This window comes from Mesitornis unicolor, unplaced genomic scaffold, assembly GCF_000695765.1.
Source record: "Mesitornis unicolor isolate BGI_N332 unplaced genomic scaffold, ASM69576v1 scaffold23626, whole genome shotgun sequence".
Taxonomy (NCBI): Eukaryota; Metazoa; Chordata; class Aves; order Mesitornithiformes; family Mesitornithidae; genus Mesitornis; species Mesitornis unicolor.
The window spans coordinates 1-14,924 of NW_010191975.1; the positions used below are offsets into that span (position 1 = coordinate 1).

At 39.2% G+C, this 14,924-nt stretch overlaps 1 protein-coding gene across 1 annotated transcript; it reads right to left on the reverse strand.

Annotated features, from left to right (window-relative positions):
• Nucleotides 1–360: 360 nt before the first annotated feature.
• LOC104542561 (cubilin-like) lies at nt 361–13,983 on the reverse strand (the record flags this gene model as incomplete). Its single annotated transcript, XM_010186913.1, has 10 exons — nt 361–548; nt 1,030–1,255; nt 3,862–3,983; nt 4,785–4,934; nt 8,006–8,212; nt 9,221–9,392; nt 10,908–11,089; nt 11,556–11,696; nt 11,970–12,179; nt 13,805–13,983. Coding segments are annotated over 10 exons (1,777 nt in total), but the record flags the coding sequence as incomplete, so codon positions are not given.
• Nucleotides 13,984–14,924: the final 941 nt, after the last annotated feature.

Consider the following 14,924-nt stretch of genomic DNA (forward strand, 5'->3'; position numbering starts at 1 on the left):
TTTTGAGGTCCCTTCCAATCCCTAACTTTCTCTGATTCTGTGATTCTGTGATATTTTCTCATGATTTCCTGGTTCTGAAGTCACATGTACTTTTTTCATATTGTTCATTTTTGAGGCAGCATGTAGTGTGATGGAACCCTGCTGGAGGTGGAACCTGAAGAACTGATAAAAACTAAAAATACATATAAGCCAGTTCTTGAGGCATAGAGAAAACTGACTGTATTGGTACTAGGACTTCATTTTATACTTCCTGAGTTTTGTCCTTCAACAATCCTAACCATGACAATTGCCAAACAGGATTCTGAAACCATAACCTCTTAAAGTACTGCTCTGCTGATCTAATGCCAACAATTATTTTACCTTCACATAACTGCTCTGGCAGCTTCCATTGCTATCTGGAATCTGGAAGTTACTGTGGAAGTTCATCTCCAAGTGTTTGCTTTCATGTGTAATGATGGTCCAGGTGCACCTGGTGTTCATGGGAAAGTTTTGAGGCCAATGAGGAGACTTGATTGTACCGTTATCTGAATGAATGATTCCACCACATCCTGGAAAAAATAGCAACAAGTGGGAGAAATCTTCAAATATTTCCTGTTAGTGTCGGTTTTGAATGGCTGCTTGCTTCTGTGGCTGCAAGAGTGAGAGAGGAAAACCCGGACACCCATTCAAACTTCATTTACCCCTCTTTTAATTAATTTCCCTTCTTCCACCCCTGCAGCAGGGAGGCAGTTACACTCTAGAGAAGGTCTCTGTTTATACTTCACTTCCTTTTCTTCACAAGCTCCTTCTCCGTGCCAGTTCATCCCTTTTTGCTCTGTTCCATCTATATAATCCTGACAATTAGAAGTGAGTATTGCTCAGAGAGAAAGGGTCAGAAACACATGAATGAGAAGCTTCTCACAAGACTGTGCAGGTTCCTCCCTGCACCCCACAGCTTGCACATCATGTCTGACAGCTATTTAGAAAAGCTACATAGGCATGATGCACTGCTATGTTAGACCTGACAAAATCAGTATTATTTTCTCTTACCTAGAGATTCTGCTGTCCATGTTGCATAAAAGCCGCCTCCTTGAATTGAGTGATCGGAGTTAAAGATGATGACTAGCTTGTTGGAACCAGACCGAATAGTCCCAGGGGATGTGTTTCCACAATACTTCCCTATGACAGGAGATCCAGGAGAGCCGCCGTTCAGGATAGTAACAGAGTCCCACTTACAAAGTGAATGATTTTCAACATGAAAGGCTGTAAAAGTAAGCTGCAACACACAAAAGTGACATTCAGGAGCTAACACCAGCCACACCAGTGCAGGAGTTAGAGCAATTCCAACCAGATCCCATAGCCATCTTAGCACAGTGATTGCTGGGCATGCTTAGTAATCCAACCCTCACTTCACCTTGATGCTTTCCTGCAAGTACTGCTTGGAGTCTTGCCACTATAAGTAGCAACAGGTACTTAGCATGAAGACAAAAATAAAAGAGGAACACACAGGTTCAAAACTGGCATTATTGGGACTGAACCGTATGTTTGAACCTAAGTATGTGTTTTAAAGCAGTCTTGAATATGTGCAAGTGTTGAGCCCCTTTCCTGCTCTCAAGGCTTCTGGTCATGAAATCTGAAGTTGCACATTCAAATATAAGTAGCTATGTAAACAGAAAGCTGTGAATTTTTTTCTTCCTATTATTTTTTATGACTATATTTAGCAGCTGCTAAAAATAATGCTAGTTTCCATTAATCTGAGACAAACAGTTGCATGGTTGGTTCCTGTGGGCCTGGTTGCACCAGATAAACTGGGTTGGGCAGGCAGCTTCTGACTCTGTCTCCCTCTCACACTGATGCTGTTTGTCCTTGGAGTGATACGCACACGGGTGGGATTTCCAAAGATTTTAGATTGCTGATCCAGTAGACTCCTGAATTGGTTGATGTTGAAATACCGAAGTACTCTAATGACTGGCTGGTCCTCTTCCAAGAAGTTTTTTTTTATTAGTTTCAGGATTGGGATCTTTGTGGAAAAGTTTAGCAAATACATAGGACTTCTTCCTGTAACTTTTGTGTGTATTCATTTCCAAAAGAACTCAGCCAGAGGCAAAGGCCAAATAGTTAGCTCAAATGGTTTAAGTTTGGAACTTTACCAGCAACTGAAACTGGCAGCTTATACTAGAAAAGGTTAGTCTGCCTTCACTGAGGGGGCTGCTACTCAGTCCTATTAAAACAGAAATCTACTTCCATCTGATTAAGATTAGTTCTGCTTTAAACAAATGTGTAGATTAAATAGAAATTTTGTGTTCTACTAAAATAATCCTGTATTCCCTGACGTAAGTACCTAGGCAGTGGCCAGAAAATCATGCAGCAGAATAATTAGGACTATGGGTTTGCATTTCTAAGAAATACCTTTGTAGTTGTAAATAAGGAAAACACGATAGGGAAATTGGTGAAAGATATTGCATATGAAGATCTGCAGTGTATTTTTTACAAATGTTACAGACTGGATCTGTTCTCTACAGGATCAGTAAAATAATTCAGTGAGTGAAGTTTAGCACTCACTGCTTAAATTGGTCTCTCAGCAGTTTGGTTCAAGAAACTAACACCTCAGGCAGCCTGTTAATAGTTACTGGGAACTAAGAGTCGTATTTCACTGATGTAATTTGTACTAGCAATCAAATTACCTTCCAGACTGTCCTGGTTTGAGCTAAATAGAACTAATTTTCTATTTAATGATTTTACTTTTCAGCTCAGTCTCTTTTAAATGACTGAACTTGCTGAAAACTGGCAGCATGTTTTTCCCAAACAGTGCTGCTAGAAGATATGCTCAACGTCAGTTGTCTCATCATGGGTGCTGTGTCTGCGCCTACGGGGGGAGAAGCAGACCCAAAACTGACCAACAAGGTATTCCATCCCACATACGTCATACTCGGTATAAAACCGAGAGATCATGAGGATCTTGTCCCTTTTTTTGTCCCTTTTTTGTGCTTTTGCGCTTTCTATCGTTCCTTCCACCTCGACCCTTCCGTCTGTCTCGATCCTGCAGAGGCCGAGGCCTGAGCAGAATCCTGCTCGTTCGTCTGCCGCTGATCCTGATTTGTGTGTTCTGCATCCCGTTCCCACCTGCTGCTGAGTTTGGTCTGGGACTTTTCCAGTGCCCAGCTCTGCAGAGCCTCTGGTGACGTATTCGTCATTGGGGTGGAAGGGTGGGGGGAGGATTTTATATTGGTTTTGTATATATTTGTACATATTTGTATATATTTCATTATTTTCCTATTTACAATATTATTCTGTAGTATTAGTATTATTGTTTTATTAAATCTGTTAGTTTTATTAATTGTTTTATTAAATCTGTTCCAACCCGTAAAGTCTCTCTCCCTTATTCTCTTTTCCCTTCTGGGGAGGGGAGAGGGGTTAATAGAGAGCGTCTGTCCAGGATTTAGTGGCTGGCCCAGCCCTAAACCACGACACAGACTAACCATTAAGACCCAAAAGTAACTTTCTAGTGGCTTGTAACTTTTCTGCAGAAGGAAAATCTTCAGCCTCAAGTTTATTCTCATGATAGTGAGAATAACCATGCACATCCAGTAACTTGAGTTATTTTAGTTTCTAAAGCATAGAAAGTAATTTTTTTTAAAGTAGAAGCCAGTGCTATGTTTTGAGGTCATGTTAGACTTGTATCCTTCTGCTTTTCAAAAAGCACAATCTAGTTTGATTGTGTTATCTTCATTTCCCTGTCTTTCTTAGGTAAGGTCAACAGGGAGATATTTAATTCCTCCACATATCTGATTTCCCAAGTTGTCTCAAACATGTTCCTCGAGACTCAGATGGTTCTTCTCACACTGCCAGCTGTGCACACAATCATGACTTTGTATTACTCACAGTGATGGTTTCACCTTCAGGGGCTTCCAACAACCAGGAGCAGTGATTCAGGTTGCTGTAAGGCGCTGGGTAGTTAGGACTTGAGAGAACTCCACTTTCACCTGACTGTATACCACCACAGGCTGAAGAGAAAAAGTAGTATTTCAATACATTTTAGGAACTGAGCACTATAATCAAATGAGTGGAAGATTATTCAGTTTGTAATAGTACTAAAATATATTTAAGTTGGACTGACATAGGTAAGGATGAACAATTTATCTGGGAAAATCTAAGTTTTAAAATTTCTGTCATTGAATAGTAAGTAAACAGAAGCAATGACCTTGAAACTTTGCATTTATTCTGATAATTAATATAGCTCTGCAAAACCTTTGCCAGCTGACACAGCTGCCTCTTCCACCTTATCTTCCTTTTATTTATCTCAGACTCCTAAGCAAACCAGTGTCATTCTTGGACCCACACAATCAAGTAAAAAAAACCTGTTGATGTTTCTAGATAAGCACCAAGGCTAAATTCAGCTGTGAGAGGAAAAATAGTTGTGCTGGCATGTAAATGGCAAAGCTGCTATTTCAGTTGTGCTAACACTCTGGAGGCCTATTTGAAGTCAGTCAAACTTGGCTGATGTTACCTGTCCTCCCATCCCTACTCCCAAGAACAAACAGCTGCTCTGAGTGTTGCATTGCATTGCAAAAACTCAAATGTGGTTTCAGGAATGGGAACAGTGAGGCAGAAAATAAATCTGGAAGTTCAATTGCTAGCATATGTTTGCTTTAGATGGATATAAGTAGTGGCAGGCACTGTGTAACTTTTGAGGACCTTTTGGAGAGCTGATTCTACGGTGTGTATTCTCAGTATCACCAAATGAACAGCAACATTCCCCAGAAGTGCTGCAGTCAGCAAGGGCAACAGTCTATCAAGCCATTTACCTTCAAAAGTGTAATGGGCCAAGAATCCTTTATCTTCTGTGTTTTCATCACTTACAAAATGTACCCAGATCTGGGGAGCAGCTATAACCAGTGGCACAGATGGTGCAGCCTGACCACAAAGTCTGGCTATTAGCTCTCCATCAGCATCCCCTGAGTGAAGAAAGAAAGAAATACACTTTTTGAATCCTAAAAGAGCTACAGCAATGTAAAGGAATACATAGGGCAAACATGCATTTCATTTTGTTTTGACTAGAAAACAGAGAAAAGTACATATAACACTTAATAACTGATTATTTGTTATGGGTATGAGTGCTGCAGTTCACTGCTGGGATCTAAATCTCAACAACAAGGAAGTTATCTCTAAAGCTGTATTAATGATCCTTTTTTAATATCTTAGGCTCCTTCTCTCCCCTCTCTGCCAGCCCACACACTATCGTTTTGTATCACCCATCAGACCCAAAAATACAGAACATGCCCCAAAACTGCAGACGCTTTGGGGCAGAACAGTGGGAAGAGATGGCTCAAGGACCTGATTGCATGGAAGCCTACTGAGCCTATGTATTTGTGACACTTTCACTAAAATCAACAGGGATTTTGAGTTTTCTAACGTATAGAGATGTGTTTCATCCATGAATAAACTGTCACTACTTTATTAATACTGGGCATCTCTTTCCTAGGCAGCTCAACACACTGTTCTCTGTATGGCAAAAAAAATGCCAGCATTTGCTCAAAACATTGAAACCTAAAAGGAAAGCACAACACAAGCCATTGCACTCCTGTGATGCTGAATGTTTGCTCATGTTAGTGTAAGCTCTTATCCATCACTTTGGTATTAGTTCTGTTTATTACTGATATATTCTCAGGAGAAGGAAAATAAGCATAATAGTGTTCCTCACAACATCCAGGCAATGCCATTCCTAAGTTTGCTCCTCCAATATTAACAGCAGGCTGCTGGCTTAAAATTCTCAATTCAAAAGCAACCCCTAGATCCATGCAGAGTGGCAGTCTATTCTTGTGAAGAAGGCAGTAGAGCAAAAGGGAGAAAATCTGGGTGCTCTTCAAAGCCCTATCACAGTTATTCCAAGTAACGTGGCTGAGTAACTTCATCTTTCTGTCAGATGCAGTGATACAGCCACCATTTGAAATGCCTTGAAGCAGAGGGTGATGTATAATAAAATTCTATTAAAGTAAATTACACAGAGAAATGCTAAAACCTGTCTTGTTAACAGGCACTGAAAATGATACTGATTTATACAAGCAGAAGATGTTCATGATAAATTATGATTCAGGAAAAATAGTAGTAACTGCTTTGAGCATTAAAATATATACTAGTATAAAAGTATACCACCTCTTTTTTGCACTTCTTAGGAAGTGATTGACTATGTGACAGATGTGACCCAGGTTACTCAGTCTTTACAGTGTGAAAAGTGACACCAATCACTGCTTTCATGAATGGCTAGCTGGCCAGACAGCTAGACTGTTGAGAAAGAGAAAATGTAAACAGAAAGAGTAAACAGAAAGATTGTGCAGCAAGATACGGTTCAAACTGAAGGGAATGGTCTGGAAGGCAAAACCAAGTCTTACACAAAAGCCAGAATTTAGGAGTATATTTCACTGTAGCTATATGCTCAGCTGTACTGCGTTGTACAGACTACATACATGTGCCTGATAATTTAATAACTTAAGGCTTTATGTAAGAAATTTGAAATATTTATTTTATCTGTATATTCACTGTGAAATATTCAATCTAAAAACATAAATCCTGCTTTTCTTTTTTTCCATTCAGTACCATTGAGTATGTTGTATGGGTAACTCAAAATAGTTTTACACATCCCAGTTTCATCTGGGGTCTCTCAGGTGACTTACAGTTGAATTGGACCTTTCCCTAAAATTACATCTGCTGTACTGAAAGTCTTAAACAGCACCTGCCTGAGTTTAGTGATATCTGCACTATTTGTATCTCAGCACTCATTAAATGTTACTTGTCAGCATACACAGCTAAATCAGGGCATTCTGCCTTTGACATGACACTGATTGTGAAACTGAAGATCCATTAGTATGGCCAAAATGAGGATTACTATTTAGATGACAAAACTGTGTAGAGCAAAATCAGACAACATTTTTTCCCTCTTTCCTTTGATTGTATTGCCTGGATGCCTGAGGTTCACAATAAGGTGAGAGTAGTAGGAACTGATGAGTAACAGACCAGATATATTTTGTCATTTCTTTCTCTGAGTTCTCTTTCTATTATTTCCCAGCTCCAGCACATACGTGGAAGGAAAGTGTTAGGCTACACAGCTATGGATGCTTTGGCTCTATGCAGGACAAACTGGTGTGATACAACCAAGGGCTCTCAATCAAATGAATGCAAATAAGGATGTAACAGATTTCTGCTCTCAACCTCCCTCCCTCCCCCTCTGCCACCTTTCAGAAACAATTTCCTGGTAAATTTGAACCTACTTTCTCTGGGACTCAGATGCAGCCTCTCCATGGAGAAGACAGCTGGAGCTTTCATACTACATTTGTCATTAGCTGAGTGACTTTCATATGACATTTCCAGTTGCTTGTTCTTACGGATAGCTAAAGATGCTCAAATATGCAGAGATATTACCGCTACGTTAATCCTGTGATTGTTTTCCTTTTAAATGCTTTAGTCTGTATTTGTGATGCAGTCTCACAGGAAATATGGATTTGGATAAGAATCATCTTATAGAGTACAAAAGTGGGGTGTGAAGTGGGTATGCAGCCCAGAGGCTATGAATAATTAAAGCACGCTTTACTCCACACTCCTACTGTCCCTCGAGATATTTCAGAAGCAGGAAAAAAATGGGCTGTGGACCAAATAAGTTGTTCTGATGACTCCAACTTCTCCAGGCTGCCATCTTTCAAGGCAGATGAAGTGACATTTGTATTGTCCCTTGTAAAGAAAGAGTCAGGTGTGTATTGCAACCAACAAAACAATTTATCCCTCAAAGATACCTATCCAGTTTTCCATTTTCTCCCCTGAAAGAAAGGATGTCCAAATCCACGTATCCATTGCTTTAGCAATGAAATTCCACTCCTGTTCTAGGAGGCAGCATGGAAGGCATGCATGTCAACTTTCTCAAATAAACATCTTACAACAGTCTCTGCAAATATGTATGAAGAAGATTTGGCACAAACACAGTTGCACAACTGGAATCTTGATAGGCTTAATCCATTCTCCTGTTGAACATACAAACCTATTCTTAACTCTATGTAGTCATACTGGCAGTCCTGGTGTCGTTCCAAGTGAAAATCCTCAAAAGATATATATATGGATGAATTATAGTGGGAGGGGTTTTCCATGGTCCATTCACAGTTCAGGTTACTTGTATAATTTTTGACACCATCATAACCAGGAGAAGAGAAATTCCCATTTGCATATCCCATCAAGGTTCCACCACAAACTGCAGAAACAAAATGTAATTTTTAAAAAAACAGTAATAAGTCTTATATGAAAAGAAATCTTGCCCCTGTTTATTCTGATATGCACATATCAGCAAGCACATATACTGATTAGATGAAAACTTTTTCCAACTTCTTCCTTTTGAATAATTTACTGCTCTGTACAAAAGAATTCTTGCCTAGTGTCCTGAAACATATTGGCAAGTCTTTAAAAACACATGTGATATGTTTTTAAAAAAAGCAAATAAACAATTATTCATGGTATCAAATAAAATATTTCAGCAGTGTCATAATTATAGCAAGCATTATTTAACATTTTGATAAAATCCCACTGCAGCTCCAGTTCAGTATTGCTCAGCCCTACCCATTGCCTAATTCTAGACTCGAGACTTTTCTGGAACACACCCTCAAGAGCAGTACACTCATGTACTGCTCATGTACACAGTAGGATGTCTGGGGGGTAGTTAAAAAATTAAGTTTGAAAGACTCAAGGCTGTGGTAGTAAGGCTTTGCCAGCTGCCTCCTCTCTGGTGGCTGAGCTTGCAGAAGTAGGTTAGCTGCACTCTTTCACAGGCTACAATAAATTAATTACCCCTCTGAGTAATAAAGAACCATATGAATTATTCAAGTTGTCTATGGCACTATGCTTTTTGGATCTTTTCATGGAATAAGGCCTGTTCAGACCATCTCTTACTCAAGACTAAGTACAAAACAATAAATCAGTAGTGAGAGTAAGGACTGTGATCCATAACAGAGGATCTTCTTTTCATTTGAAGTTTGATATAACAGGCACATAAAGTCTGCAACTTGCAGCAATTCCCCATTTTTTCCCATTCTTTCAAGTAATTAAAGATATGTGATCTACTCCCCCCCAAAAAAAAAATTGTAAGAGAGAAAAAAAATGTATCAGATGTTTGTTTTTGTTTAGGACATTTTTTGACCTGAGCCAGTACTTTAAGTATGAAATGATTCATCAAAGATCAAACACTTAATTCAAATACACACACTACCTGCATCTTCACTAGATGTGTATGAGACACTGAAGCCTCTTGTTGCATGAGACGTATCTGTCACCAAAATTACTTTCATTGTGTTCCCAGAGGACTTCACCACAGTTCCTGGATTGACCTCACCACACAGCTTGGCCAGCTGAGGTGAGTTCTGTCTAAGGCCATTGTAAACCTGTTGGGTCAAAATACAGTATTTTGAGCATCTCCTGTATCATTTAACAGTGCTTCACATCTTATATAATACAAGGTTCATGGATGTCCCTCATAGCAGGTTATTTCCCAAATCTACTGAAAACCTTGGAACAAACTTCCATTGCCTTAAGCAGTGAGGCTCTAAAGTAAAGCATCAAAAATACCTTGCTTATTTTGGCAAAACACAAACATATGCCTTCTCTTTCTCTCTTTTAAAAAAAACCAACCAAAACAAACAAACAGAAATTGAATCAGTTTGACTGAGAAAAATATTGTATTTTAACTCAATATTTATATCTTCAATCACTTCATAATGTCTGCTACCAATCATTCTTTCCACTTCAGAAGATCATCTTTGTAGTCTTGCTAAAGCCAACATAAGCTTTATCAAAAATCTCAAAAATATTCAGTGCTGGTGGGTATTTTTGATAAGTTCAAACATTTCATTTTTTGAAGCTCCAGATGAATTTTGCAGTTTCTTTCATCCAGCCTTTAGCCTAGGAGTTAATTTCCTTCTTTCTACTATGTCAGCAGTGCAAGCAAGGCAGAAATGATGTTTCCCACTGAGAATTTGAATATGTTAGAGTGCTGAAGGCACAAAAGCTGGCAGTACAGATCTTCCTTTAAGAGATCATTACTTCACTAATCAATAAAAAGCCAGCTTCCCATGGTCTCTCTAAAGCATCTGTGAAGAAAAACAAGGGGAAGATCATTTACAAATCACAGGGGAAAGCTACTTCACGCCCTCACATTTATGCATGGGCTATTTTCTGATCATGCTAAAGATAACTCCTGTGTTTGCACTGCTAATCTGAACAAATGGGAAACTAAACTAGATCTTCCATTCCTGCAGTTTCATAGAGGAATCATATTTTTCAGGCATTTGTACATTTGACCAGGTCTGGTTCTGTGTGCCAGGTTTTTGTTTTTTTTTTCATTAAATAACTAAAAATCTAAAATAACCATAATAAAATAACCAAAGTCTATCTTTTTGGAGATTGGGATGATAAATAGGTAGAATTTCCTGGGATTTCCCTATCTTGCTTTCAGAATATGCAAGTCCCAACACAGTAGTAGCCACTTGTAATCTCTGCCTTTTTCTCTTTCTTTTTAACTGACAACGATAAGTGACAAAAGCAGTAATGACTTCCAGAGTCAAGACACCTGGACTTGGTATCCACAGAGAAGGGATATTCAAAGCTTTCAAAAACCACAGAGCTTTTTTCCTTAATCGATGAAGAGACAATTCCAATTATTTCTTCAAGACTTGCCCTCTGCCTGGACCACAATTCCAAAATTTCCATACTCTGAGCAGATGAGTTTAGACACTCTACAGAGCTAACTTATCTTACTTATCTGTTTTCCCCAGATTAAATTATGATTTGTCTTGAAACCAGATGCAGGCCTATAAATGACATTTCAGCTCTATTATGTCCATTAACGCTCCATAAAAGGATTAGAAAGAGCATTTTCTGCCTTCACGCCCAATACTCACAGCCACGTAATCCAATGAGCACCTCCAGTGTTCTTCAGTTTTCATATCATTAAAGGTTAGAGTCACACGTCGACCTTCTTCCACAGTGATCCTCCATTCACACACTCGATTATGTGGGTATAAGTTGGGATAGTTGGGTGAAGTAAATGTTCCAACAGGGGCAGTAAAATCCCCACCACATTCTGAAATACCCAAATATCAGGACACTTATTAAAGCGTTCTTTATAGAGTTAAGGCAAAAAAACATGAATAATTCAAGAAAAGAGATCCTGAGAGCTTGATGTGCGATACCTATCCTGTCCATATGTTTGTCTAAACAGATATGTTCATGCCAGTCTCGATCATTCAGCCATAACCGTAGTTGAATATTAATTGACCATAGCAGCTCCTTTTAGTCTAATTATTAATATTCCCTTCTCTGAAGGGTTCACACAAGGCTTCAGAAGCCTGGGTGACCCACAGGCTTTGATGTCAGTTTGGCTAAGTAGTGATCAGAGAGCTCTATTCATACTCCTCCAGAGTTTAAATTTAAGAACAAATACACACCACTGCAAGAAATTAATCCACAGTATATGCTGTGCTAGTGCAGTTATGGTCTGCGGTATATGTTTCTTCCCTGAAAGTAACTTGCAACCTTACATATCCAACCTTCAGTACTGGAATCAAAGCGCAGTCTGAATCCTCGGGCATTGACTGATCCATCAGTGACAAACTTGACATAAGCAAAACCGTCAGAGGTGTCCACAGCCTCAGGGAGAGTATTACCACAGTACCTGCCCAACAAATTTCCTGAAAAAATCAAATACAGAAAGACAATTTGAAATCAATATATTTTTATATTTATATTGAAGGATCACATTCCAATTTAACTGGACAGGAGTAAATTGGTAAAATCAAGTTATTTCTGTCTGCCTTTGGTTCAGCAAGCAAGGCAGACAGAAACAAATACTGTACATTGAAAAGGCTTGCTTTGTACCCAAAGGTAAATGTTTTTGGGAACCTCTGGTGAGGTTTTGTAGTAGTACTAGGAAGGGAAGACAAACACTGAAATAATTCTCAGACCAGAAGCGTTGTATTCTCGGATCTCCACAAAGTCATTTGTGCACTCGGAAGAGTTTTGAATATCTAGGCCTTCCAGTGTGATGGTAAGATAGTGGCCCCTGGGACCCTGCAGAAACCATTCACACAGCAGGTTGTCTTGATAATGAAGCTCAGGATACCCCACGCTTTCAATGATGCCAGTTTGTCCTATCACTGTTCCGCCACAGGGAGCTGCCAAAGGAAGAACATTGCTTAGTTGACTGGAGGACCTCAGAGAGAGATGACCTTTCTCCTAAACAAGACTTAAAGCTAAGGCACAACTGACTTGCTCTCTAACTGTGGCAATAAAACAGGAATAGCTTTGCAGTTGAAAATCTTCCACATTCTCCTTCTAATTCAACTAGTCCTAGTTTGGTTTTGTGGGACTTTTTTCCCACATACTCCCTTCCATTGCAAGCATCCCTTTCTCTCTGTCACAGAGTTCAAGGTCTCTATCTAGTCTCTACCCATGTCCATATTTACCAGGAAATCTTGGAAAGCTTTACTAGATAATTATAAAGAAATTTAGTCTGCTAAATGTGGATCTAAATTTTTTATGGCTGATCAAAGTTGACTGCTGCAGCCCCCTGCCTGTTCACATTCCATTCTTTGTGATGCCTTGGCAAGGGTTCACTGCAACAGTTCGGGAAACAGCTATTTATTTTTAATTCTCTCTCTCTCTGAAAACTCATTTCTCCATGGTACTTTCAAACTTAAGTTCATAATACTAAGGTTTACAGCAAATAATATTCCCAGGTGGACTTTATTGGATTTTACAGTGTATTCAGTGTGTCTGCTGGTTACAATATGTTCGTGGCAATAACAGTTCTGTTCATACTGTCTGCTTTTCTGCATGATTATTGCTTTGTTCCAGGATGACTGGCATACAGCTGAGACACTGTAAATCTGTTATGGATAAATATAAATTGTAGCTTCACATGCTAACAATGTTTTCTTGCAATTTTCTTCCGTTTTCACATTCAGAAATATAGTAGCACACTATATTGGTTTAAGTGTTTTAGATCTAAACACAATCAGCAAAATTCTGTGTAAAGCAATATAGTCCACTACTTTGCTGTGGAGAAATTAATAGTCCTAGACTTTCCTAAACTAATAGCTGCTGTTCTTTGAAGATTATTTACATTATCAAAACAAAAAAGTATCATATTTCTCTATCTGATCAAAGACTATTTTTTATTTCATTTTAAAATTTTGCTAGCACTTTCTAATCTTCCTTTTGCAGCTTGAAAGCAAATAATTTAAAATTATTTCTTTTCCCAGCTGACAAATAATGGTTCTTACTGTTTGTTCCTTTTTCAGTCCATTGTTGTGCTCCCCCTGTTTGTCTAGCAGCATTAGTATTATAGATTAAGTTACATTTACACAGAGAGGCTCCTAATTTGTTCTTCTCTGTCCAACTCTCAGCTGATCCTTGCATACCCCGTCAGGATCCTGCTTATGAAAGTGACACTAATTTTACATGCTGAAAATCAAACCACACTATATGGCTTTATCCACACTGACCTTTTTTTTCTACTGCCCCTTTGATAACTGTCTTTGACAAGACACTATCCTGTCTTAGTTTCCACTGCTGCAGATCTATGAACACTTCCCTATTTCCATAGTTTTCATGTCTTGCTGTGTGCAGAACATGCTGATCTTAATCAGTATGATGACTCTGATGCCTTAACTCATACACTAATTGAAGGAGGGACACATCTATCAGTCCATCTTGTAGGCATGATTTAAGCCCTGTTACAAAAGCTTGACACTTGAGACCAAAATCTTCTCTAAAATCAGAGAAATGGCAGGATTACCGATGGAGTATTTAGCATTGAATCCCATGTGCGTGGAACTGCTGTCAGATCTGAACCTCAGGTACATGACAGCTCCTGAAGATCTCTGTGAGCCTGGCATCAAACTTCCACACAGCTTGGCAATGATGGGGGCAGAGGAGTCAGCACCATCGCGTACCTCTAGGTAACTGGAAGTGCAGCTAGAAGAGGAGAGAATTTTCTGTTCAATGGATAGAAGTAATGGTTTGAAACCAATTCAGTATGTGCAAAAAGCCATGAAGCTATAGTGAATTCGATCAGCTTCCATGCAGTATGATCAGAAGAGAATCAACAAGTTCATAATCAGTGATAGTTACATAATATTTGAATCAAAAGAAGTGCTAGAAACATTGAGGAAGATTCATTCCAAGACCAGTCTATGATCAAACCAGATCTGACAGAGCAAGTCCTGGAGAGGAGTATGAACAGCACTGATAAAGTAGTTGTGACCACCTTTAACATATTTTTTTGGCAGCATCCAGATTCAGAGGATATTTTCTATTAAGTCTCATTGCTGACTGCTCAATTAAGGAACAGACATAAGACAGATGAGGGGAATAAAAATTCAAATCTGGGGCTTTGCTTAGGTGGGCATAGGATATCTTAACTAACAGCTTTGCCTTCAGAATGGTGCAGCATCCTGGGATGCAGTGAGAAAGGACACCTTTGGAATTCTCCACCTTGCGCCATCTTTTCTGGACATGGTCTCACAGGTGAGGCTCACCTTTGTCATATAATGGTCCAGCCCCAAAGCAATAAAGTTACTTCATCTGGAAACTAGGCCTTCCTTTATCCTTCAGACAGGGGGTGAAAAATATGTAGACCTGTTGCAAATCCACAGACAGGCATTGGAGGAGGGAGACAAATTGTGGTAGTAATTCATTGGATTTAAATGCACCTGTGAGTCAAAATGACTGAAAATCTAAATATGAAAAAATAGAGGGCACAGATTTTACAGAAAGCACCTTTCTACCATGGATGCTTCCTCTCTGTCTCTTATATTCATTTCTGTCATGCACTGCAACGTCCTAGAAATGTGTACCAGTGGTCTGATAGCTTCAGTGATCAGCTTCAGTCTCCCACGGCATCCTCACGGCTAAAC